The sequence below is a fragment of the Chelonia mydas genome, chromosome 13, assembly GCF_015237465.2.
Source record: "Chelonia mydas isolate rCheMyd1 chromosome 13, rCheMyd1.pri.v2, whole genome shotgun sequence".
In the NCBI taxonomy this organism is placed as follows: domain Eukaryota; kingdom Metazoa; phylum Chordata; order Testudines; family Cheloniidae; genus Chelonia; species Chelonia mydas.
This window is the reverse complement of record NC_051253.2, coordinates 39,784,044-39,809,323: the sequence shown is the minus strand read 5'-3', so window position 1 is coordinate 39,809,323 and position 25,280 is coordinate 39,784,044. Positions and strand designations below refer to the sequence as shown.

The following is a 25,280-nucleotide window of genomic DNA, read 5'->3' as shown; positions in this document are numbered from 1 at the left end:
GGGGAAGAAAAGATGTAAGAATGATGGGGGAAGGAGAGAGAAAGAAGGTTAAAAAAGAAGGAATGAAAATACCCAAAGAATGAAAAGAAGGAAGAACAAAAGGAGAAAAGAAGGTAAGAAAATGGCAAAAAAAGCCGAGAGGCTGGGAAAAGAAGAGGAGAGAAGGAGAAGGAAAAGGCCACCCGCACCCACCACGGCTCTGCCCGGCACTCACTTGGCCTCCTCCAGCTCCTCCGTCCGCTGGATGGCGTCCGTCTCATACTTGGTTCTCCACTGCGCCACCTCGGAGTTGGCCTTGGAGAGCGAGCGCTGCAGCTCGGCCTTCGCCTCTGTCTCCTCCTCGTACTGCTCCCGCAGCAGGTCGCAGTCATGCCGGGCCGACTGCAGTGCATGGGCCAGGGCGTTCTTCGCCTGGGGTGGGGGACGAAGAGCTCTGCCGGTGTCCCTCACTCCGAACCCGCAGCCCCCTGCTAGCCCAGCCCTGGGCTCCTCAGATCTGCTGGTGCCCCTCACTCCCGACCCACAGCCCCCTGCTATCATATCACCTTGGTTTCCTCCTCCAGCTGTCTCTTTAAGTCCTCCATCTGTTGGGTGTAGGACTGTTTGCCCCGGGTCAGCTGGGAGATCAGGGCCTCCTTCTCCTCTAGCTGGCGGGACAGTTCACCTGCGGGGGGCAGAGAATAGGGTAGGGCAAAGGTTGGGTCAAGATTACAGAGATAATCGGGGTTAGTGGGACAGGGGTACAATCACAGTTAGTGGGTCAGGGGTATAATCAGGGTTAGTGGGTCAGTGTCAGGGGTACAATCAGGTTTAGTGGGTTAGGGTCAGGGTATAATCAGGTTTAGAGGGTTAAGGTTAGGGTTATAACCAGGGTTAGTGGGTTCGGATGGTGACTGGGTTTAGAATGAGTAGTTAATTCTGGTGCTAGACCAAGGTAAAAGTTGGGGTAGGGCTAAGATTAGGGTTAGAGTTAAGATGAACATTAGGATGGGGAGATGGTGGAGCCTCAGGGGGCAAGGGGAGGGGCAGGGGGCAGAGCCCCAGTGCTGTCAAGGGAGGGGCCTCACCATTCTCCGTCTGCAGTTTAGCTCTCTGGGTGCTGGTGTCATTCAGTGCTCGCTGTGTCTCCTCCAGTTTGGCCCGGTGCTCGGCCGCCTGGTCCTCTAGTGTGCGGGACAGCTTCTCCAGGCTGACCTGGGCAGGGACGGGGGAGAAGTGGGGGAACGAATGAACAAAGAATGGACCCAAAATACCCCCAAAGAGAAACCAAAAAAGAAAACAAGAAGCGAGTAAGGAATGCGTGAAAATAACCTGTAAAACCTGAAAGAATGCAAGGCTGAAAAAGAATGAATGGAAAAAGAATGAAAAAGTGAAAGTAAAAAGAAGGCATGAAAGAACTAAAGAAAAAAGAAAGAGAAAAAGAACAAAAGAATTAAAGAATGAAGAAAGAAAAAAGTGAAAGGAAAAAACACGAAGGAATTAAAGAGTGAGGGAACTGGAACAAAGGAATAGAAGAAAGGAAAATGCAAGAATGAAGAAACAATAGTTGAAATGAAAAATAACAAGAGTGACAAAGAAAAAAAGAAAGGAATGAAACAACAAAAGAATGAAAAAGAAGGAGAAATGAATGAAAGAAAAAGAACTAAAGAACAAAAGAAAAAAGAGAATGAAAGGAAAATGAACAAAAGACAAAAATGAAACCAAACCAAATAAAAAACTCAACAAATGAGAAAACGAAAGAAAAAAAGGAAAGCAAGGAAGAAAAAATGCTCCAAGCCTGGCCTCTTCCATCAGCCCTGGCCCCTCCCTCTCCACCCCTGGGCCAGCCCCCTGGGCACCTTGGCTTTGAGCAGCTGCTCCAGGTTGGAGCTGATGTCGTCCAGCTCCAGCTTGAGCTCGCTCTTCTCCTTCTCCAGCTTCTGCTTGACGCGCTGCAGGTTGTCGATCTGCTCGCCCAGCTCGGCCACCGAGTCGGCGTGTTTCTTGCGCAGGGTGGCGGCCGTGGCCTCGTGCTGCAGCGTGGCCTCCTCCAGGTCCCGCCGCATCTTCTGGAACTCCGCCTCCCGCTTCTTGTTCAGCTCGATCTGCACCGAGGTGGCGCCGCCCGCCTCCTCCAGCCGCTCGCTGATCTCCTCCAGCTCCCGTGACAGGTCTGAGCGCAGCTTCTCCACCTTGGCCCGGGCCGTGCGCTCCGCCTCCAGCTCTTCCTCCAGCTCCTCGATGCGCGCCTGCAGCCGGGGAGAGACCCATGGGCTTAGACACGCCGAGAACACCACGCATTCTAGAGCAGGCAGGAACACGTGGGTCTGGGTGTAAAGTAATACAATGTCCTAATCCGCATCTAGAACACTGTGGTCTAGATCAGATTAAGAATCCGGGTTCTAGAAACAGAAGGACACAGGGTTCCTGTTCAATCTGAAGAGAGCAAAATAAAACAGTTTCCTCAGATCAATCTTGAATACCTAGTGTTCTAGACCAGAAAGGGGAATCTGGGTTCCAAAGCACAGGGAGCATGAACCTAGAATTGCAGTTCTATACCTAGTTCTAGAGTGATGTCAAAAGTACCCCATGCAGGCAGAGACCCTCTTGTTCTAGAGTGGAATAGAGGGCAATGATAGAAACAAGACACACTATTTTGTTTTAGAGATGCACAAACACGAGGTTCCAGAAGGTATATTTCCTTTCGGCTCTGGACCGGTGCTAAGATGGCCGACTAGAACCCAAGCACTCACTTATGGTAGAGCGGCACCAAAAGGGACAGTCTCTTGTCCGGGTATTGGGGTAGTCTCCTAGAACAAAAATGATGCAGCTCATTCCAGAGCAGCTTCTCCAGTTCTGGGATGGAAGTGAGGGATGTTCTAGAGCAAGAGAAAGGCACCCACCTGCAGCTCCTTCAGCTTCTTCTGGAGCTGCAGGCCCAGGGCTTGCTCATCTTCTATCTTGCTGTTCTGCTGGTTGATGTCAAACTCCTTCCTGCAAAGAGATTTAGAGAGATGAATCCCCCTCTGTGCTCCGAGCACATTGGATTGTGCAAAGAACAACCCTCCTACTTTTTCAGCTTCTCTTCCAGCTGCTGCTTGTCATTCTCCAAATCCATGATATTCTCCTGGGTCAGCTTCAAGTCCCCTTCCAGCTTCCTCTTGGCTCTCTCCAGGTCCATCCGGATCTTCTTCTCCTGCTCCAGGGAGCCCTCCAACTGAGAGAGAAAAGGGTGTGTTATTGGTAAAACTTGCATCTCCGAGGCATTCCCAAACTTAGCCTGGAGGACATTCAACCCAACCCAACCAAGCTTGAGGACACCCAACCCAACCATTCAGTCCAACCCCTAGTGCCGTGCTCTGACACTGTGGTCAGCACTGACTGTGCATGGAGACTAACCCCTACTGAGTCCCCTGACCCTGCTCCCTGCAGCTAAATGCCTCCTTGGGGTCCAGGATATACTCACATCATCTGCCTGCTGCTCCAGCTTGAGTTTGGCTTTGGTCAGAGTGTTGACCTTGTCCTCCTCCACCTGCAGGTCATCCAGTGCTTGCTGATGAGCTTCCTGCAGAGACTTCTTCTCCTTGGTCAGTTTAGCTATTATCTCATCCAGACCGGCCATCTCCTCTGTCAGGTTCTTCACCTGGTGGAGAAGGAATCTGGGATGTGAGGATTCTGGGATTAACAGGCCTGGACCCAAATGCGATATCTCAGGTGGGGTCCTCACTTTTTTTCTCAACCCAGCTGACCTTGTGCGAACTCAGCCCAACTTAACCAGCCTTGAATTGGCTCAACCCAAACCGACCCAACCAGCCTGGAGGACAGTCAACCCAACCCAGCTCAACTCTACCAGCTTTGAAAACATTCAACCCAGCCAGTCTGGAGGATACTCAGCCCAGCACAACCAGCCTTGAGGACATTAAACTCAACCCAAGCAACCTTGAGGACATGCAAGTCAGCCTCACCCAATCAGTCTTGAGGAGACTCAACCCAACCCAAATAGCCTTGAAGCCACTCATCCCTTCTACGTCTTCACCTTGTTCTCTGTCGCGTGTTTCTCCTTCTCCACCTTGGCCAGGGTCAGCTCCAGGTCATCAATGTCCTTCTTGAGCTCCGAGCACTCGTCCTCCAGCTTCCTCTTCTTGGCTGTCAGCTCAGCATTCATCTCCTCCTCATCCTCCATTCGCTCTGTCAGCTCCTTCACCTTGGCCTCCAGCTGGATCTTGTTCTTGATTAGCTGGTCACAGCGCTCCTCAGCATCGTTCAGGTTGTCCTGCTCCTGTGAGTGGAAGTAGAGAGAGAGAGAGAGAGAGAATGTAAGGGACAAGGAAGTGGGGGGTTGGACTTCTTACTCCTGATCGTAGAGTTAGGGCTAGGGTCCAGCTATAGGGTCTATGGGTATCCCATTGCTCATGGCATGGAGACCAGGGCTGAGAGCCTCCCTTTGGACTATGGGGCTTAGACAAGATTTGGTATGGAGGGTTCCCATTATGCAAAGCTGGAGGGACAGGGCTCAGGGCTTCCCATTGGGAGGTGTGGGGCTCAGATGGGGTTGGGGTACCCTGTAATTCACAGATGGGGGAAGGGAAGGACTGAGGGCTCACCCATGGATTGTGGGGCTCAAAAGGGGTTCAGGGTGGGGACCCCCATCATGTACAGTCCAACCAGTCGTGAGATCAATCAACCCAACCCAAAGACATGGGCCCTGGGTCGTGGGGGGATCTGGGCCAGAGGGAACTCTATCACTCACAGCCTGCACTTGCAGCTGGAGATCGTTCTTCTCCTGCAGCAGAGAGACCATCTTCTCCTCCAGCTCCTTCCTCCGGGCCTCCGACTTCTCTAGCGCCTCCTTCAGGCGCCCAAACTCTTCCTTCATGGTCTGCACAGGGGCAGGGGAAGGATTAGACCAAAAGGAACATATAGGCCAGTATTGCCCGATCTCACCCCACCTCACTACCCTGGACCAGAGCAATGAGCCCATCTAGCAGTATTTATCTATGAACCCATCCATCTGGCCACACATCTATCCCCCCTTCCTCTGTAATATCCATCCATCAGTCCACCCACACATATATCCCTCCATCCCTCCCTCTGCAAGATTCATCCATCCACCCGATCTACAGCTATGCTAAACAGTTATCGTCTTTTCCATCTCCCCTTGAGCAAAATAATTTCCACTGCCAGAGTGAAACCAGAACTGAACCCACCAACCCAGGTGAGCAGCCATCTGCATTGGGCTGCCTTCAGTTCTTTCTTCTGAGCAGCTACATTTGACCTAGAACCCAAGTAAATTCCCCAAATGGTTCCAGTTAACCTAGAAACCAGCTGAGGGTTTAGTGGCCTAGAACAAAGTTGTGTCTTGCATTTGGCCTAGCTACCAGCTCCTTTTCCTAAGTAGTTCCAGTTGACCAAGAACCCAGCTGCTGGTTGTATATGATCTAGAACACATCCCTGAAGCCAACTTCAGCTAACCCAGAACCCAGCTCCTCAAACTGAATAGACCCAATTGAACTAGAATGCAGCTGGAGCTGCATGTGACCTAGAACCCAGATTATCAAACCAAACAGTTCCAGATGACCTAGATCACAACTACAGGCTAATTCGACCTAGAACTCAGTCCCTCATCCCAATCAGTTCAAACCAACCTAGAACCCATCTATGGATCTAGAACCCATCTCTATCTAGAACCCACCAGAGGTTGTGTTAAAACAAGAACCCAAGTTTGTTGCGTTAACCTAGAATCCAACTCTGCAAACGGTTGACATGACTGACTTGCATTTGACCTAGAGCCCACCTCTGTCCCTGAGCAGTCACAGCTGAGCTAGACCCCCATGCAATTGCCATGGGCCTAGCGCCCATCTTTATCTCCCGAGCTCTTCCAGATAATCCAGTTCCCCAGGCCCACTGCAGCCCCTGCTCCCACCCTTTGACCTCACCTGCATCTCCTTCTCCGTCTCAGCGCTTTTCAGGAGCGGTTTGATCTTGAAGTAGAGCTTCATCCAGGGCCAGTTCTTCACCCCCATGAAGGCCCGGATGTTCCACTGAATAACCAGCAGGGCGTCCCTGCATGGTGGCAGAAAGAACCACTGAGGGTGACCCAAGCCCTGCCGGGTGCCCCAAACCTCACAGCTTGGCGGTTGGGAGGTAGAGAGGGTGAGCCACCTGCTGGGACCCAACCAACTTGTTTCACCCAATGGCCGTGCTGATTTTGCTGCTCTGGAGGGTCCCAGATGGATGAGTGTGTGGGGCTCAGACCCATCCAATTGAGTTCTCCATGGGGTCTTCCAAGGAAGCCCCCTGCCTGGCCCCACTCAAACCGGCACAGGAAGGGCTGTGCGCCCTCTCACCTGCGCTCTAAGATCTTCTTGAACTCAATACGCATGAGCTGCCCCCGTGATTGGGCCTGGATGCGGGTGATGATCCGGGCGAGCCGCTCGTCCCGCATCTCCTCCAGCAGCCCCAGCAGCCCAGCCTTGAAGAACACCTGAGGGGGGGAGATTAGATAGATAAATAGATAGAGAGAGGGGTGGATGGGACTAGACAGGTAGATAGAGGCTCCGCCCACCCGCACAGGCTCCTCCCCCTCACCTTGGTGTGCCCGAATTTGTACTGGCTGGAGTCGATGTCGAGGGAGCCAAGCAGCTTTTCCGCCCCCTTGCGGCTGTCGATGAACTGGCCCTCGGGGATGGCCGCTGGGTTCAGGATACGGTACCTGCGGGAAGGGGATTGTTAGAGACCCTGGATCTCTGAGCCCATCCCGTGAAACTGCGAGCTTCCCCTGGAGCAGTGCCCCCTCACTCTGATGCTGCGAGCTTCCCCTGCAGCAGTGCCCCCTCACCCTGGCGCTGCAAGCTTCCCCTGGAGCAGTGCCCCCTCACCCTGACACTGCCAGCTTCCCCTGCAGCAGTGCCCCTCACTCTGACGCTGCGAGCTTCCTCTGAAGCAGTGCCCCCTCACCCTGACTCTGCAAGCTTCCCCTGGAGCAGTACCCCCTCACTGTGACGCTGCAAACTTCCCCTAGAGCAGTGCCCCGGGGGGGAGCAGACCCACCTCTGTCTGAAGTCCCCGTAGAGGATGCGGTTGGGGAAGCCCTTCCTGCAGATGCGGATGCCCTCCAGCACCCCATTACAGCGCAGCTGGTGCATCACCAGGGGGTTGTCCATCACCCCTTCGGTGGGAAGAGAGGCAGTTACCCCAGGTCAGTGATGGTCCTGCCCCTTAGGCCCATCACTAGTCCCTTCCCCACAACCCCAGCCATGACATTTTAACCCCTCCTCTTAATCCCTTAGCCCCTCCCTTCTCTTAGCCCTATACATGAGAAATGAGTCCCGACCATTTGCTTCTTAGCCCTGCCCCCTTTGTCATTCACCTCCCATAGTCCCATCCCTTAGCCCCACCCCTTTCCCCATAGTCATTAGCCAGACTCCAATATCTTTTAACCACTCCTGCTAGCCCTGTAGCTCCACCCCATTCTCTTAGCCCCGCCCATGCTCCTTAGCCACACCCCTTTCCTTAGCCCCACGCTTCGCCCTGTCCTTTTGTCCCTGAGCACCTCCCCTCCCTCCAAGGCCCTCATTCTCTTTGCCCCTTGCCAGGGGCACCACCCCTTTCCCAGAAAGCCCCACCCCCTCACCTGGTGCCTTCCGCTCATTGGGGATGATGCAGCGTACAAAGTGGGGGTGGGTGGTTTTCAGATTCGCCATTAGCTTGTTCAGATTCTCCTGGGGGGGAGGGGGTGGAAGGGAAAGAGGAAGGTGGGTCAGTGCCCAGGGGGGCAAGGTTAGTATCTGCTAGAGTAGGGCAATGGCCCAGGTAACCCCCACCCCAGGGAAGCCCTCATGGTGAGACACCCCCAACTCCCTTCCAGGTATTTCCCTTCCTCTTTTGTCCCCTCCCCATGGGCACCTCCCTCCCCTAATGGGAATTCTTCCCCTTTCTGGGGTTCCCCCTCCCCACAATGCCGCCTCAGGATCAAGGGTGTCAGGGCCTCATACCCGATGCAGTGCTGAGACCGTCTGGAAGGAGGAACCTTTCTTCTTGGCTCCCTTCCCCTTCCCCCCATCGCCGCCTGCAGGGGAGAGAGCACAGGAAAGGGGGCATGAGGGGGCGGGGGTAGGTTGGGGGGTTGGGGCTGTTCTGTACCTGGCTGAGTCTCTCTCGCTTCCCATCCATCTGTCTATCCCTCATCCCTCCCTCCATCTCCCATCTATACATCCTCCTCATCCATCCCCCCATCCAGCCACTTTCCTTCCAATAAATCATCCATCCTCCCCATCCCTCCCTTCCTCCATTCATTTATCCCCTCTATTGTCCATCCATCAAACCTCCTCTTATCCATTCCTCCAGCCAACCCTACACCCATCCCTCTATCCAGCCACATTCTGTCCTTCCTTCCATCCATCGATCCATCCATTTTTCCACCCATCCAGCCAACCATATCCCATCCAACCATCCGTCGATCCATCCATCCATCCATTCTCTCCCTGTCTCTCCATTCTTCTCTCCTTCCACGCCTTCATCAATTGCTCCATCCTGCCTATCTCCTTCCACAAGCTCTCCCATTCCTCCATCTCTCTCTGTCATCCTGCCTTGTTTTCTCACCACTCTCGGCCACAGCGTAGTTGGCGAAGAGGAGAGCAAGGAGTTTGAGGGCGGATTTCTGGTAGAGCCCCACCACTGTCTCATTGAGCGGGTCTTTGTTCTTTTGCAGCCAGCCAGTGATATTGTAGTCCACCGTGCCGGCATAGTGGATGAGGGAGAAATGCGCCTCCGGCTTGCCCTTGATGTTCCGTGGCTTGCCGAAGTTCCCTGACTTGCCCAGATGGTTGTCGTAAAGCTTGGCCTTAAAGGTCATGTCCGACGCCTTGGGGAACATGCACTCCTCCTCCAAGATGGACATGATGCCCATGGGCTGGTGTGGGGATGGAGAAAAGAGATGGATAGCATGAGAAAGGAAGAGAAGGATAAGAAAGGATGAGCAGAAGAGGAGAAGAGATGAATACAGTGAGGAAGGGAAAGAAGAAAAGGATATAATGAGAGAAGAAAAAGAAAAGAGAAGGGATGGATAGAATGAGAAGAAAAGAGAGAGAATAGAAAAGACAGAATGGGAAAGTAAAAGAAAGAGTTCAGTTTTAAGATTCAGAGACTGGCTGCCTCAAGGAAGTGAGGAATGGCACATAGTAGAGGTCTCTTTATGCCTGACCTGGACCCAACTTGCGCCCAGGTCCACCCAAGCTGAGCCCAGGAGGGTCAAGTTGTTTTCTGACCCAACCCCGATCCTTTCCCCTGACCCTGAGTCAGCGCCCCTGCTTCCTGCCCATGGGCTCGGCATGGCACCAGTGGCTGCGTGCCCCGCATCTGCCATCCGCTGCCCCCTGGGTGCGCTGTGATGCCAACCCCCCGGGCAGGAGGAGGATAGCCAACTTGATCTGAACCCGACACTTGTAGCTGGGTCCCATCAGGCTTGGGTTGGGCTGCAGGGCTTTAGGAGATGGGTCCTTTCCCCTCTAGGGGGCACCAGCTCCTATTTGGCCCCCAGGAGGGGGCTGTCTCAGGGGGAGGTACCTTCTCGATGAGGTCTATGCAGGCCTGCAGGTCCATGCCGAAGTCGATGAACTCCCACTCGATCCCCTCCTTCTTGTACTCCTCCTGCTCCAGCACGAACATGTGGTGGTTGAAGAACTGCTGCAGCTTCTCGTTGGTGAAGTTGATGCAGAGCTGCTCAAAGCTGTTGAACTGGGGAGGAGATGGGGGGAACAAGAGACGAGTGAGAACAAAAGAGTCCCCTCTGCTATGGAGAGCCCAGAGCTCAGTGGTTTTCCAACTTTTTTTCTGATGACCCAGTTGAAGAAAATTGTTGATGCCCGTGACCCAACAGAGCTGGGGATGAGGGGTTTGGGGTGTGGGAGGGGCTCAGGGCCGGGGCAGAGGGTGGGGGCCAGGAATGAGGGGTTCAGGGTGTGAGAGGGGGCTCTGGGCTGGGGCAGGGGGTTGGAGTGTGGGAGGGGGTCAAGACTCTGGGGTAGGGCTGGGGATGAGGACTTTGGGGTGCAAGAAGGGTTCTGGGTCTGGGGGAGGCTCAGGGCTGGGGTAGGGGATTGGGGTGCAGGGGGTGGGGCACGGGCTCCTGTGATGGCTCCTGGTCAGCAGCCCAGTGCGGGGGCGGGGGCTAAGGCACCACGGACCACGCTCTGCCCCAGAAATGGCCAGCAGTAGGCACCGCCCCCCCATAGGCACCGCGTGGCCAATGGGAATGCGGAGTCGGTGCTCCTGGTGGGGGCAATGCGCAGAGCTCCACGGCCCCCCCACCTAGGAGCCGTACCTGCTGCTGACCGCTTCCGGGGTGCAGTGCGGTGTCAGCACAGGTAGGGACTAGCCTGTCTTAGCCGGCAGTGCCGCTGATGGGACTTTTAATGGCTCAGTCGGCAGTGCTGACCAAAGCTGCTGCGACCCAGTGCCTTCCATTCCACAGCCCAGTACTGGGTCATGACCTGCAGTTTGAAAACCACGGCCATAGAGGCATCTGGGGAAGACATACCAGAGTGTAACTCGCCTACCAGGTGGTGCTTTTATATGGAGTCACCTAATGGAGGAAGGGAGGAACTGCACCACAGCCAGCTCTCCGTATAGCACCCTCTGCTGGGGGAGGCTGGGGCTGGAGTGGCTATGAGTTGCCCCCCAGCCAATGCTCCAGCCCCACTCCCAACAGTGTCCCCTGCTGGGAGAGGCTGGGGCTGGAGTAGCTGGGAGCTCCCCCACAGCCAACGCTCCCACCCCGCTCCCCACAGCGTCCTCTGCTGGGCGAATGACTTACATCGAAGATCTCAAAGCCAGCAATGTCCAGCACCCCGATGAAATACTGACGCGGCTGCTTCGTCTCGAGGGTGTTGTTGATCCTGGTCACCATCCAGCCGAACATCTTCTCGTACACAGACTTGGCCAGGGCTCCAATAGAGTAATACACCTGTGGGGGTCGCCAGGGGTATGTCAGAGATAGGGAGGAGGGGTAAGCATTTGAGGAGAAAAGAATGGGGTGAGACATGTGTGAGCTCCGGGGAGAGAAAGAAAGGAAGAAGAAAGAAAAAAGAAAGAAAGAAAGAAAGAAAGAAAGAAAGAAAGAAGGAAGGAAGGAAGGAAGAGAGGGAGGAAGGAAGGATGGGAAGAAGGGGGAAAGGAAGGGAGAGTTGAAGGAAGGAGGGGAGGAAGGAAGGGGGAAGGAGGGAAGGGAGGAAGTGGGGAAGGAAGGTAGGAGGGGAGGAAGCGGGGAAGTAAGGGAGGAAGGAAACAAGGAAGGAGGGAAGGAAGGAAGGAAAAAAGGAAGGAAGGAAGGAGGAAGGGAAGAAGGGAGGAAGGAAGGGAGAGAGGGGGAAGGAAGGAAGGGAGAGAGGGGGAAGGAAGGAAGGGGGGAAGAAAGGGGGAAGGAGGGAGGGGAGGAAGTGGGGAAGGAAGGTAGGAGGGGAGGAAGCGGGGAAGTAAGGGAGAAAGGAAACAAGGAAGGAGGGAAGGAAGGAAGGAAGAAGGAAGGAAGGAAGGAGGAAGGGAAGAAGGGAGGAAGGAGGGAGAGGGGGAAGGAAGGAAGGGGGGAAGGAAGGAAGGAGGGGAGGAAGTGGGGAAGTAAGGGAGGAAGGAAACAAGGAAGGAGGGAAGGAAGGAAGGAAGAAGGGAGGAACGAAGGAAGGGAAGGAGGAAGGGAAGGAGGGAGGAAGGAAGGGAGGGAGGGGGAAGGAAGGAAGGAGGGGAGGAAGGGAGGAAGGAAGGGGGGAAGGGAGGACGGAAGGGGGGAAGGAAGGAAGGGAGGAAGGGAGGAAGGAAGGAAGGAGGAAGGGAAGAAGGGAGGAAGGAAGGGAGGGAGGGGGAAGGAAGGAAGAAGGGAGGAAGGGAGGAAGGAAGGGGGGAAGGAAGGAAGGAGGGGAGCAGGGTCTCACCTGCTGGACATTCTGCCCCTTGGTGACATACTCGTTCCCCACCTTGACCCGGGGGTGACACAGCCCCTTCAGCAGGTCGGCCGAGTTCAGCCCCATCAGGTAGGCAGATTTATCTGCATCTGCGGGTGGAGAGATGTGGTCAGTGACCCCCAGCTCTGTGTGTGACCACCCCCACCCTGCCTCCTCCCCGTCCGCCTCCCACTGGTCCCTCCCCACACCACCATCACCTCAACCCCCTTGACCACCCCCACCCTGCCTCCTCCCCGTCCGCCTCCCACTGGTCCCTCCCCACACCACCATCACCTCAACCCCCTGACCCCCCCCACCCTGCCTCCTCCCGTCCGCCTCCCACTGGTCCCTCCCCACACCACCATCACCTCAACCCCCTGACCACCCCCACCCTGCCTCCTCCCGGTCCGCCTCCCACTGGTCCCTCCCCACACCACCATCACCTCAACCCCCTGACCCCACCCTGCCTCCTCCCCGTCCGCCTCCCACTGGTCCCTCCCCACACCACCATCACCTCAACCCCCTTGACCACCCCACCCTGCCTCCTCCCCGTCCGCCTCCCACTGGTCCCTCCCCACACCACCATCACCTCAACCCCTGACCACCCCCACCCTGCCTCCTCCCCGTCCGCCTCCCACTGGTCCCTCCCCACACCACCATCACCTCAACACCCTGACCACCCCCACCCTGCCTCCTCCCCGTCCGCCTCCCACTGGTCCCTCCCCACACCACCATCACCTCAACCCCCTGACCATCCCCACCCTGCCTCCTCCCCGTCCGCCTCCCACTGGTCCCTCCCCACACCACCATCACCTCAACCCCCTGACCACCCCCACCCTGCCTCCTCCCCGTCCGCCTCCCACTGGTCCCTCCCCACACCACCATCACCTCAACGCCCTTGACCACCCCCACCCTGCCTCCTCCCCGTCCGCCTCCCACTGGTCCCTCCCCACACCACCATCACCTCAACCCCCTGACCACCCCCACCCTGCCTCCTCCCCGTCCGCCTCCCACTGGTCCCTCCCCACACCACCATCACCTCAACCCCCTTGACCACCCCCACCCTGCCTCCTCCCCGTCCGCCTCCCACTGGTCCCTCCCCACACCACCATCACCTCGACCCCCTTGACCACCCCCACCCTGCCTCCTCCCCGTCCGCCTCCCACTGGTCCCTCCCCACACCACCATCACCTCAACCCCCTTGACCACCCCCACCTGCCTCCTCCCCGTCCGCCTCCCACTGGTCCCTCCCCACACCACCATCACCTCAACCCCCTGACCACCCCCACCCTGCCTCCTCCCCGTCCGCCTCCCACTGGTCCCTCCCCACACCACCATCACCTCAACCCCCTTGACCACCCCCACCCACTGCGGTCCCTGAACCCCACCTCCTGCCGAGTGTTCCCCCCCTGCAACTCCCTGGATCTGCCCGCTGTCTTCTGGTGGTCCCTCCTCCCTCTGCATCCCCGGATGCCCCCAGTGGTCCCTCCCTGCATGGCTCACTGTCCCCATCAGTGTCCCACATCCCGCCCCCTGTGCCTTCCCCTCTGCCCACCCTCGGTGCCATCAGGCTCGGCCTGCTCCTCGCGTTGCTTTTGCTTGAACTTCATGTTCCCATAGTGCATGATGGCTCCCGTCAGCTTGTAGACCCCGACCTTCTCCTCGGGTGTGAAGCCCAACACATCGAACGCGCTCTGGGGACCCAGGCAGGGGGAGGGAAGGGAGGGAGGATCAGGTTCAGGGGCAGCCTTTCCTCCAACCCCAACGCTGCATGACGTGCCTCAAGGGGCTTGGAGACTCTTTAGTGTGGGGGTGGGGGCTGAGTCCTCATTCCCCCCATCCTTCCATGCCATTGTCCCTCCATCTGTCACCACACAGGTCCTCCATCCATCCTTCCTTCCCCACACACATTCTTCCATCCACCCACCAACTGTCCATCCATTGTTCCCCATACACGCCTCTATCCATCCTAACACACACCAACCACCCATCCATTATTCCCTATAGATACCCCTCTATCCATGCATCCATCCCCATATGTACCCTTCCTTCCATCCACCCATCCATCCATCCAACTGTGCAGTCATCCATCCATCCATTTACTCAACTCTTCATCCATCCTTGCAGATGTCTGTCAACACACCCACACTTCCTGTCATGGTAACTGCCCCCCCCCCCCCCCCGCATAATGTATCATCACCCAGTGAAGCCTCGCCCCCGGGACCCTGACACCAGGTCTCTCCCTGCTCCTCCCCACAGCCTGTCGTCTCTCACGTCGGTGGCCATCAGCTCCTCGGAGTCATCGATAGAAGCAACAGTCACTTCTCCTTGGGAGACGAAGCTGTAGTCATAAGGGTTGTTTGTGATCAGCATCATGTCTGCTCCGGGTGATGTGGGCAGGTTGGGGGGAAAGTAAGGAAGGAAGGTTGGTTGGTTAATGGCTGAACTGATTTCCAGGATTTCCTCAGAGCCCATAGTGGGCCCTGATCCTGGACTCAGAGAAGAGCCGCTTGCCATGGGACATCTTTCCCACTGCTGCCCCCTCACTGACTCACCAAGAAGTTCTGGCTTCTGATTGGACAGGATCTGGTAGAAGATGTGATAGTTCCTCTCTGCCTTGAGCTGGAAGATGACCCGGGATTTCTCCAAGAGATCTGATAGATAGACAGATAGATAGATGGGGTGGGTGGGGATAGATAGATAGATAGATGGGGTGGATGGGGTGGATGGGGATAGATAGATAGATAGATAGATGGGGTGGATGGGCATGGATAGACAGATAGAGAGATTAGATAGATGTGGATGAAGAGACAGACAGCTGAGAACGTTGACATTCCTCTCACTCACAGGTCTCGATATCAGCTGAAGCCAACTTCCCTGTCGCCCCAAAGTGGATCCGTATGAATTTACCCTAGAGGAAGAGAATGTGTGGGGTGTGTCCAGTGGGGGAGGTGGCTGATACATCAAGGACAGCCCCACAGATGCCTCCTAACCCAGACAGTCCCACAGATCTGCCCAACACCCAGACACAGCCCCACAAACCCTCCCTCCCTGTTGTCATCCCACCCATAGGCAACCACTGCAGGGCTGGAGCACCCATGGAAAAAAATTAATGCACAGCACCCACGGGCGACCCCACCGATCAGCTCCTATCCCTCCCAGTGTCTCCCGCCCACTGTGCTCAGCTATTCAGGGGCATGCAGGAGGTGCTGGGGGGCGGGGAGGAGCAGGGGCAGGGCGTGCTCAGGGAGGGGGCAGAAGAGGGTGGGAAAAGGCAGGGTGGGGTGGAGCTTTGGGGGCAGGGGTGAAGTAGGGGGTGGGGCCTGGGGTGGAGCGGGGGTTAAACCGCCTTCGGGGAAAGGAGGAAGCTGGCACCTGTGATCCCAAGCCCACACAGACACCTCTGCCTTCCAGCCTCCCTTTCCCCCAGGTACAGCCCCGGGACACACCCACAGAAACACCCAGACATCTCACCCCCAGCCCCGCCGAGACTCCCCAGATACTCACGAATCGGGACGAGTTGTCATTCCGCAAGGTCTTGGCGTTGCCGAAGGCCTCCAGGGCAGGGTTGGCCTGGATGATTTGATCCTCCAGGGTCCCCTTGAGGGTCAAAACAGAAGGGGGGCGGTTAGAACTGGCTACAGATCCTCCCCACAACTTCCCCATACCTCCCTCTGTGGGGCACTGTCACAGGGAAGCTTGCAGCACTGGGAGGTACTGAGCTAAAACATGGGGGGGTCTGCGGCAGGGCAGCATCAGGGCGGAGGTATCACCTTGTTGGCGCTGGTCCCTTCTTTCTTGCGGTCGCTGATGGCCGCGATGCTGGCAAAGTACTGGATGACCCGCTTGGTGTTCACCGTCTTCCCTGCGCCGGATTCTCCGCTGGGGAGAAAGAAGGAGGTGAGTGAGATGGGGGTGGCGCAGGGGGGCAGGAGGCAGCTGGGGCCTCCAGGGGGACAGGGGGTGGGGTGGGTGGGGGGAAGGTAGGTACTCACGTGATGAGGATGGACTGGTTTTCTCGGTCTGGAAGAGAGAAGAGGGGTTAGCAGGCAGCCGTGGGGGAATAGGGGGGTGGCAGGGGGTGTGAGGGAGATATGGGGTGGCTGGGATTGGAGGGAGGGGGAATGGGTGGGAGGGAGCCGGGACAAGGAGTGGGTAAGGCAGAAGGGGGCATTAGGTCTGGGAGGGTGGATGAGGAAGGGGTACGGGACAAGGAGAGGGTGAGGGGAGCGACTGGAGTGGGAGGTGGGTGGAATTGGGGGGTCAGTTAGGGGGTGGGAAGGATGGGGGGGGTAGGAGGGAAGGGAGGTGCCCAGGTGTGTGGGTCAGGAGAGTGATGTCAGGGACAGGGTGGGGTGTCGGGGAGACGCACCTCTCAGCTTGTGTTGGTAGGTGTTCTTGGTGAGGCAGAAGGGTGTGTGTGTTGGGGGCTTAGGGTTATAGTTATGGCTGGGGTATAGCTAAGACTGGGGTTATATTTAGGGTTATGGTTAGGGGGATGTGACGCAGTGGGGATTGTCCCTTGTTATGTTGTATGTGAGCCTGAGTCTTACAGTTATGCATGAATGCCGTGCGTGCCTCAGTTTCCCTATGTATTGCACCAACGTCTAGGTGGTGGGAATAAGGGTGTGTGACTTTTGCGGGGGTTGCTCCAGCTGCCTGCAGGGATGCTATGGCCACCGCTTCGTAACCTGAGACCTAGGAGGGGATGTGACCAGGTGACTCTTGGCCCAGAAGTGAGACAATGCCGGAGGACGAGCAACGGGCAGGGCAGGGCAGGGGCCAGGCAGCTGGAAGCGAGTCGGTCTGGGCTGGCTTGGGGCGCAGGGGGAGGGCCAGAGCCTTGGTTCTGGGCTCCCCGACCCCCAAGATGGGCTTGGCTGAAAGTCACTGATTTCTGTGCTAACAAGTTCTGCCCTACGCTGTGTTCCTGTCGACTAATAAACCTTCTTCTTCAGATGCATGGAGTGCAAATTACAGATGCAGACGTAAATATACTGACACATGAAGAGAAGGGAGTTAGCTCACAAGGGGAGAACCAGTGCTGACAGGGCCAATTCGAAAACTACAATACGCACCTGGGGAAGTGAGGAAACAGATTGAGCGAGAAGGGTACCCAGAAATCACTTACCACAGGACAGGCCCAACAAGGAAAAGAACAGAACGCCACTGGCCATCACGTACAGCCCCCAGCTAACACCTCGCCAGCGCATCATCAAGGATCTACAACCTATCCTGGAAAACGATCCCTCACTCTCACAGACCCTGGGAGACAGGCCAGTCCTCGCTTACAGACAGCCCCCAACCTGAAGCAAATACTCACCAGCAACCACACACCACACCACAGAAACACTAACCCAGGAACCTATCCCTGTAACAAACCTCGTTGCCTTCTCTGTCCCCATATCTACTCTAGCGACACCATCAGAGGACCCCACCACATCAGCCACCCCATCAGGGCTCATTCACCTGCACGTCTACCAATGTGATAGATGCCATCCTGTGCCAGCAATGCCCCTGCCATGGACATTGGCCAAACCGGGCAGTCCCTACTTAAAAGCATAAATGGGCACAAATCCGACATCAGGAACCGTAACACACAAAAGCCAGCGGGAGACACTTCCATCTCCCTGGACACTCAATCACAGATTTAAAAGTAGCCATCCTGCAACAAAAAAACTTCAGAAACAGACTTGAAAGAGAACCAGCAGAACTAAAATTAATTTCAAATTTAACACCATTGATTTGGGCTTGAATAGGGACTGGGAGTGGCTGACTCACTGCAGAAGCAGCTTTGCCTCTCCTGGAATTGACACCTCCGCATCTATTATTGGGAGTGGACACCATCCACCCTGATCGAATTGGCCCTGTCAGCACTGGTTCTCCCCTTGTGAGGTCACTCCCTTCCCTTCATGTGTCAGTATATTTATGTCTGCATCTGTAATTTTCACTCCATGCATCTGAAGAAGTGGGGTTTTTACCCACGAAAGCTTATGCCCAAATAAATCTGTTAGTCTTTAAGACTGGATTCCTTGTTGTTTTTGTGGATACAGACTAACACGGCTACCCCTGATAATAAACCTTCTGCTTTACTGGCTGGCTGAGAGTCATCTCTGACTGTGGAGTTGGGGTGCAGGACCCCCTGGCTTCCCCAGGACCCCGCCTGGGAGGACTCGCTGTGGGAAGCGCAGGGAGGGGCAGAGGATGCTGAATGCTCCAAAGTCAGACCCAGGAAGGTGGAAGCCGGGTGAGCTGTGTGTCCTGCAGACAGGCTGCTCCCAGAGAGGAGGCTCCTCGAGAGTCCTGGCTGGCTTAGTAGGGAGCAGTCCCAGAGCATGGCCCTGGTGACTGTGACAACTGGTGGCAGTGGTGGGATAAACTGCACCCCGTGGACAGAGCATCCTGCAGTAAGTGACTGGGGAGCAGTAAAAGGAAGGGCGATTAGTGAGAGACGGGCGTGCTGGAGGCTCCGGGAGGCAGGAGGTGGAGGAGTCTATGGTTTAACCCCAAGAGAGTGGACCCCCGAGAAGGGCTGTCACACTGAAGGGTTCCTCCCGGGGATCATGGGGAGCTGAAAGAAAACGAGTCTGTGAGTCCATGGCCACTTGGGAACAGCGGAGTGATGGCCTGTAACCATCTGCTTAAGAAGGACATTGCAGAGCTGTGCAGAGAGAGGGCTGCCCATTGGAAAGCTCACTAAGGCACAGCTGATTGCTCAGTTGGAAGAGGAGAATCACTCTAAGGAGCCGGTTCCTGACCCACCTGGGGCCACGAGAGAGGCAGGGAACAGCCGGGTATCCAGAGACCTGTGTCCCCAACCAGCTGGGGGTCTTCACTGGGTTCCCCGTCGGTGGATCTGAGACGGATGCAATTGGAGCTGAGATCGAAGGAGTCAGAGGACCATGAGAGGCAGGGAAGGAGTGAAGCAGAACAGCAGAAGAGACAGAGGCAGCAGGAACTGGCGAAGGCTGAGCTGAGAGGCAGAAGGACCCATCCAGGGATGAGTCGAGATGGACCCCGGGGTGCCAGTTCCGCAGGGAACCTCGACACTAAATTGCTGCCCCGGGTTAAGGAGGGGGAGATATAGATGCCTGTCTCGCGGCCTTTGGGAAGGCTGGCTATTGGAACCAGCCTGGCCCTGCGGAAAGGCTCTGTGTCTAGCCCCCTTCCTGGGTCCCAAGGCCATAGAGCTGTTTAGCCGGATGGGCGGGGTGGGCGACTAGCTCCCACTCTCGGCCCCAGCATATTTGTCTGCATGGACCCTCCTGGGCTCAGGCCCCTCGGACCCCAGTGGGAGCGGAAGGTGATGGTCAATGGGGAGACATTCCTGGGGTGGCCAGACCCTGGGACAGAGAGAACTGGTGTCAGGCCCCAGGTGGTGCAGCCCCCCAGATGCTGAGGGGCTGGGTGACCTGGGTGAAGGTCCTAGGTAGGAAGCTCCTCACCCTGCCTATGGCCCGGATCCCTGTGCAGACCCAGGAGGGGTGGGGCTGGCTGGTCGTTGGGGTTCTCCAGGATATCGGCTGTGAGGTCCTGTTGGGGGACGACTGTGTCTCTTTGGGACAGGATCTAGGCCCGGCTCCTGTAACGGCCGAGGGTCTGAATTTGAATCAGGGAACCAATCGGCTGAGACTGAAGCGGTCAGCATGGCTGGGCAGAGGCGCTGCTAGGCTCAGGATACCTGCCTGCCTGCAACCAGAGCCCTGGGGCTGAATGGGACAGAGAGATGCTCCCCGCCCCCTGCACACGGGGGAGGTGGCTCACACTGGCTCTGAAATGGTGAGCAAAGCAGCAGGCTCGCTGCTGGCCCCCAATGGGACAGCCGGGGCAAAGCTGAGCCCAGGGGGATCAGAGACCCCAGCTGAGTGTGGGGAACCACAGCCAGGGCGGGACAGCTGCCAAGCACGGCTGCCTTGTCCAGAGGTGCAAAAGGCCCGGGACAAGGGTAAAGCAGCCTTGAGACACCTGCCTGTCACAGAGGAGCCTTTTCAGAAGGTGGCCCTGGGCTGGAGAGGGACGGATGGGAGGGGAAGGCCTCCCCCGATGGAGAATCAGCGGTGGAGCATGGACTGACTTTCCGGGAAAAGCTCGCTGAGCTCATGGGTCCGGCCAGCGAGAACCTAGCCGGGGCGCAAGGGAGGCAGAAGGTCTGGTACGGCCACCAGCCTGTGGCACCGGGGACCAGGTGAGGGGTCTCATCCCAGTGAGGAAGAATAAGCTGCAAGCTGCCCCGGACGGGCCCTTCACGGTCATCAAGCAGCTGAATGAGGAGAACGATGTGGTGGACCTGCCCAGCTGGGCTCACAGCCACCGAGGGGACCAGGTCAACATGATGGAGCCGTACCGTGACAGGAGAGGCTGGTGCTGGCCGTGTGTGGCCAGCGAGAGAAGGGGAAGATCCCCTGATGAGTCTCTTCCCTGAGACAGGAGCCGGCCCCTTGCTGGAGTCAGTTCCCCTCTCTGACCAGCTCACCCCTGCCCAGCAGACAGAGATCACAGATCCAACTGGCCTGGGCTCACTAACTGAGCTGACCACTGGGTGGAGGCGGGAGCCAGCCCTCCCATCAGGTGTTTCCCATTCAGAGTAACTGGGAACACAGCCCAGGCCCTGGAGGGAGGTCAGAGACATGCTGGCTTTAGGGGTGATCCAGCCATCCGCCGAGTGGTGCTGGTCCCCAGGAAAGATGGGCTGATCCCATTCCGTGCGGCCGATTGGAAGCTCAGTGCCATCACCATGTCTGGTGCCTGCCATACCTAGGCCTGATGAGATCCTAGACAAGTTGGGGGGGACTCAGGGACTCAGTACCCCATGACCAGGGATCTCACCAAAGGCTACTGGCAGGTGCCTTTGGATCCAGACGCCAGCTTGAAACCTGCTTTTGACACCCCTTTGGGGCTGTACAAATCCCTGTCCTACTTTTCGGCCACAAGGAGGCTCTGGTCACCTGCCAGTGCCAGATGGATCAGTTACTGAGGGGGATGGAGAGTTTTACCCTAGTGTACATGGATGATATCTGTGCCATGAGCCAGACCTGGGAGGACCATGTGTCCCAGGTGAAGAGGGGCTGAGTCACCTAAAGCCAGAGCCAGCCAAGGTGGGGGTGATCAGAGACTGGCCTGCTCCCAGACTAAGAAACAGACCCAGGCCTTTATTGGGATGGTGGGGCACTTCCGGAGGTTTGTGCCCCACTTTAGCTCTGTGTCAGCTCCCATCACTGAGCTGTGCAAGAAGGGGAAGCCGGACAAGCTGGTCTGGACTGGGCAGTGCCAGAGGGCTCTCTGCTCTCTGAAGGAGGATCTGGTCACAGCCCGGTGCTGGGAAACCCAGACTTTGAGAAGCCCTTTATGGTGCTCACCGATGCCCCAGACAAGGGCTGGGTGCGGTGCCAGCGCAGGCCAATGCAAAGGGGAGAAACACCCCGTCATGTCCCTGAGCAGGAAGCTGCTGCCCCGGGAGCAGGGCTACGCGGCCACAGAGAAGGAACGCCTGGCCAGGGAGCGGGCTCTTAAAAGGCTGCAGCCGGATCTCTTTGGGTGACGCTTCACTGCGTACACGGACCACTCGCCCTGCCGTGGCTGCACCAGATGAGAGGGGCCAATGCCAAGCTCCTGAGGTGGAGTCTGTCCTCCCAGGTTTTGACATGGAGGTGGTCTATGTTAAGGGGAGAGCAAATGTTATGGCTGATGCTTTGTCCCGAGAGGGAGGCCTGAACTTCCCCAGGTCACTGGCTAAAGTGACCCTGCTCAGTCCAGTCTCGAAAGGGGGAGGGATGTGACGCAGTGGGGATTGTCCCTTGTTATGTTGTATGTGAGCCTATGTGAGTCTTACTGTTTGCATGGATGCCGTGCGTGCCTCAGTTTCCCTGTGTATTGCTCCAATGTCTAGGTGATGGGAATAAGGGTGTGTGACTTTTGCGCGGGTTGCTCCAGCTGCCTGCAGGGATGCTCTGGCCGCCCCTTCATAACCTGAGACCCAGGAGGGGTGCGACCAGGTGACTCTTGGCCCGGAAGCGAGACAAAGGCCGGGGGAGGAGCAGCGGGCAGTCCAGGGGCCAGGCAGCTAGAGGCGAGTCACTCTCAGCTGGCTTGGTGCACAGGGGGGAGGGATAGCTCCGTGGTTTGAGCATTGGCCTGCTAAACCCAGGGTTGTGAGTTCACTCCTTGAAGGGGCCATTTGGGATCTGGGCCAAAAATTGGGGATTGGTCCTGCTTTGAGCAGGGGTTGGACTAGATACCTCCTGAGGTCCCTTCCAACCCTGAGATTCTATGGACTTGGCTGAAAGTCACTGATTTCTGTGCTAACAAGCTCTGTCCTACGCTATGTTCCTGTCAACTAATAAACCTTCTGTTTTACCCTGGCTGAGAGTCACGTCTGACTGCGGAGGGGGGGTGCAGGATCCCACACCGGGTGGACTCGCTGGGGGAAGCACACGGAGGGGCAGGGGAGGCTGAATGCTCTGAGGTCAGACTCAGGAAGGTGGAAGCCGTGTGAGCTTCTTGCCCTGGAGACAGTCCGCTCCGAAAGAGGAGGCTCCCTGACTCACTTCATAGGGAGTAGTTCCAGAGCATTGTCTTGGTGACTCCGTGACAGGGTATAGTTAAGGATAGGGTTATGGCTGGGGTAGAGTTAAAGTTAGGATTATATTTATGGTTAGGGGTATAGTTAAGGACAGGGTTAAATCCCTACCCGTTAGCATGTTCTGGTAGGCGCTGTCAGAAATGGAGAAGATGTGGGGCGGGGCTTCACTTCTCTTCTTGCCCCTGTAAGCAGCCACCACCTCCGCATTATAGACCGGCAACCACTTGTAGGGATTGACTGTCACGCAGAACAGCCCCGAGTAGGTCTGGAGAGGGGGAACAGGACAGGGGGAAGGATGGAGAGAGAGCCAGAGAGAACAGCCAGAGCAGCAGGGGAAGGCCCATGGTAAAGAGATTAGAACCTACCCTACAGTGAGTGAGAACTGATGGAGAGGGTCAGTGCTATGGAGCAGCCTCCCTCCTCTGTTCTAGAACAGGTGACACTTCCCTTCTTGATCTAGAATGGGAGATGATGCACTGTCTCCGGTATAGAACTGGACATGATGCCCCTTCCCTGATCTAGAAGCAGAGACACATCCATCTCCCCAGTCTAGAATGGGAGACAATGCGCCTGCCCCATCTAGAATGGGATAAAACACCCCTTCCCTGATCTAGATCCAGAGACATACCTGTTTCACCAATATAGAACTACAGACAAGCCCCACCCATCAAGAATGGAAGAAAACACTCCTTCCTTTATCTATATTAGAAGACAATAACCCTCCCCTGATCTAGAACACGAGATGCCAGAAAGGAAGACGATGTCACGTCCTTTGATCTAGAACAGGACTTGATAGATTGGGGAGGAATTATAACAGGAGACAATGCTCACTCTCTGATCTAGAATGGGAGCGATGGTCTTTTCTCTGATCTAGATCAGGGGATGACACCACCAGACCCCCAATCTAACAAGGAGCTGGTGACCCCCGTGGTCTAGAACAGGTTCAAGAACACCCTGCTCAATCTAGAACAGGAGGGAATTCCCTGATGTAGAATGGCAGATGATGCCACCCTGATCTAGAACAGCAGGCTACTCCCCCTGTTCTAGGAAGGAGATGATGCTCCCCCGATCTAGAAGACAGCAACTCCCAGAGGGGCATAATGCAGGGTGGAGACCCCAGGAGCTCCCCACCCTATGGGTACCCCAGCAACGTGGGTGTGGGGGAGCGAGGGGACTGCAGGGGACCCCCCAGACTCACGTAGATCATCCAGGCAGAGTATCGCTCCTTGAGGTTGTAGAGCACGGCCGGCTCGTGCAGGAATGTCAGCATGGCCATGTCCTCAATCTTGTCGAACTTTGGCGGGTTCTGCTGGTGGATGTCCGACTCCTTCACCGTCACCGTCTGGGCAGGAAGAGAGAGTCATGGGGGGGAATGGGGGGTGGTGCTACCTCCACCCAACCGCACCCTGCCGTCCTGCAAGCTGTGGGGTCAGACCAGCACCACCTATCTCTGTTTCTTTGAGCCTCCTCCCCTTATTTGGCCTTTAACCCCAACCCCTGGTGCCCCACAGCCTGTCCTCCCCTCTAGCCCCTGACTGCAGTCTCTAATATCCCTTGCCCCATCTTCCCCTTTGACCTCTGACCTCTCACCACCCCTACCCTAGCCTCGCTTTCGACCTCTGGCTCCTCACTGTCCCTACCCCCGACCTCACCCACCTGCCCCCGACTCCGGTATCCCCGGCCTCACCCTGCGGTTCTCGGTCTCGACGGTCACCTTCCCCGCATCCCGGCTGACGATCTTTCCCTTGACGAACTCCTCCTTCTCGTCGGGCACGAAGCACTCGCTGCGGATGTCGAAGATCCGGGTCTGTGCCTCCAGGCGCTCCTTGTCCGACTTCCGCAGGTAGGGGGCAGCCGCCCCGAACTCGGCCATGTGGGCATCACCCATGCTGGGATGGGGGAGGGGGGGAGAGAGCTGGGCAGTGAGAGTGGGCTCCCCCCTGCACGGTCAGAGCCCCCACCAGCCCAGAGATAGTGCCCCCTGCTGGGCTCCCCTCACTCCCAGCCCTGGGAACCCCCCTGTGCTGCCAAGGCCCGCCCCATCCTGGGCAGAGCGCCCCCTGCTGCTTCCCCCCCTCCCAGCCCTGGGGTCCCGCCTGCCCCACCTAAATCCCCCTCCCCTTCTCTGTGTGTGAGAGACTCACCTAATTAGAGTTTCACAGGAGAGATTGGAAAGACCTGGGGGGGGAGTGAGAAAGAGATGGGGGCAGTTTAGAGTCACCTCGAGCCCCCTCTCCAAACCCCCTCCCCATCCTCCCACCCTGCCTCTCCTCCAACGCCCAACAATCCCCCCATCCCACCCATGCCCCCTCCTGCACCCTGCCTAACCCCCTTCCCACCTCCCGCCCCCCACTCCCTCAAGGCAGTGTCCCTCCCCGCTACCGCCCAGCCCCAGCTACCCCCACCCAGAGCCTTCCCTGCCCACCCCCACTCCCCCCTCTTCCCACCCCATCCTCCCCATCCCCAGCTCTCCCTCCCCCCGCGGGTGACCTGGCCCCGCATCTCACCAGAGACAGGTGGGGCAGCCGGAGCCCTGATGCGATCTGTGTCACCCGGGGCCCTCCGCCCCCCTTTATAGCCCCTGCTCCCCCCACCCGGCGAGTGACGGGCCAGGAGCCGGTGTGAACGTGCCCATGAATGGAGCGGCTCGGTCCGCAGACCCCCCTCCCCCGCCTCTGTCCCCCCCTCGGGGCGCATTCCAGAGAGAGGCTGGGAGGGTCCCAGGGGCTGATAACGGGGGGGGGGGGCGGCTGTCAGAGAGAGGTGGGAGCGGGAGAGAGACAGAAATC

General features: G+C 57.1%; 1 protein-coding gene across 1 annotated transcript in view; it reads right to left on the bottom strand.

The window, feature by feature from the left end:
* LOC102948216 (myosin-6) overlaps positions 1 to 25,063 on the bottom strand; it is a 34,514-nt gene extending 9,451 nt beyond the window's left edge. Inside the window, exons 1-31 of the mRNA XM_043527135.1 lie at positions 24,999 to 25,063; positions 24,636 to 24,669; positions 24,179 to 24,380; positions 23,690 to 23,833; positions 22,600 to 22,756; positions 15,908 to 15,935; positions 15,686 to 15,794; positions 15,420 to 15,512; positions 14,760 to 14,823; positions 14,468 to 14,566; positions 14,187 to 14,290; positions 13,468 to 13,606; positions 11,904 to 12,022; positions 10,793 to 10,942; positions 9,544 to 9,714; positions 8,581 to 8,890; positions 7,974 to 8,047; positions 7,613 to 7,700; positions 7,030 to 7,147; positions 6,568 to 6,691; positions 6,327 to 6,463; positions 5,916 to 6,042; positions 4,730 to 4,858; positions 4,016 to 4,258; positions 3,446 to 3,622; positions 3,051 to 3,196; positions 2,883 to 2,973; positions 1,839 to 2,228; positions 1,068 to 1,194; positions 546 to 664; positions 215 to 411 (exon numbers count right to left, since the gene is read on the bottom strand). Coding sequence (XP_043383070.1) covers positions 215 to 411; positions 546 to 664; positions 1,068 to 1,194; positions 1,839 to 2,228; positions 2,883 to 2,973; positions 3,051 to 3,196; positions 3,446 to 3,622; positions 4,016 to 4,258; positions 4,730 to 4,858; positions 5,916 to 6,042; positions 6,327 to 6,463; positions 6,568 to 6,691; positions 7,030 to 7,147; positions 7,613 to 7,700; positions 7,974 to 8,047; positions 8,581 to 8,890; positions 9,544 to 9,714; positions 10,793 to 10,942; positions 11,904 to 12,022; positions 13,468 to 13,606; positions 14,187 to 14,290; positions 14,468 to 14,566; positions 14,760 to 14,823; positions 15,420 to 15,512; positions 15,686 to 15,794; positions 15,908 to 15,935; positions 22,600 to 22,756; positions 23,690 to 23,833; positions 24,179 to 24,379 — 4,175 coding nt within the window. The 5' untranslated portion in view covers position 24,380; positions 24,636 to 24,669; positions 24,999 to 25,063. The remainder of the gene's footprint in view (positions 1 to 214; positions 412 to 545; positions 665 to 1,067; positions 1,195 to 1,838; positions 2,229 to 2,882; positions 2,974 to 3,050; positions 3,197 to 3,445; positions 3,623 to 4,015; positions 4,259 to 4,729; positions 4,859 to 5,915; positions 6,043 to 6,326; positions 6,464 to 6,567; positions 6,692 to 7,029; positions 7,148 to 7,612; positions 7,701 to 7,973; positions 8,048 to 8,580; positions 8,891 to 9,543; positions 9,715 to 10,792; positions 10,943 to 11,903; positions 12,023 to 13,467; positions 13,607 to 14,186; positions 14,291 to 14,467; positions 14,567 to 14,759; positions 14,824 to 15,419; positions 15,513 to 15,685; positions 15,795 to 15,907; positions 15,936 to 22,599; positions 22,757 to 23,689; positions 23,834 to 24,178; positions 24,381 to 24,635; positions 24,670 to 24,998) is intronic.
* Positions 25,064 to 25,280: the final 217 nt, after the last annotated feature.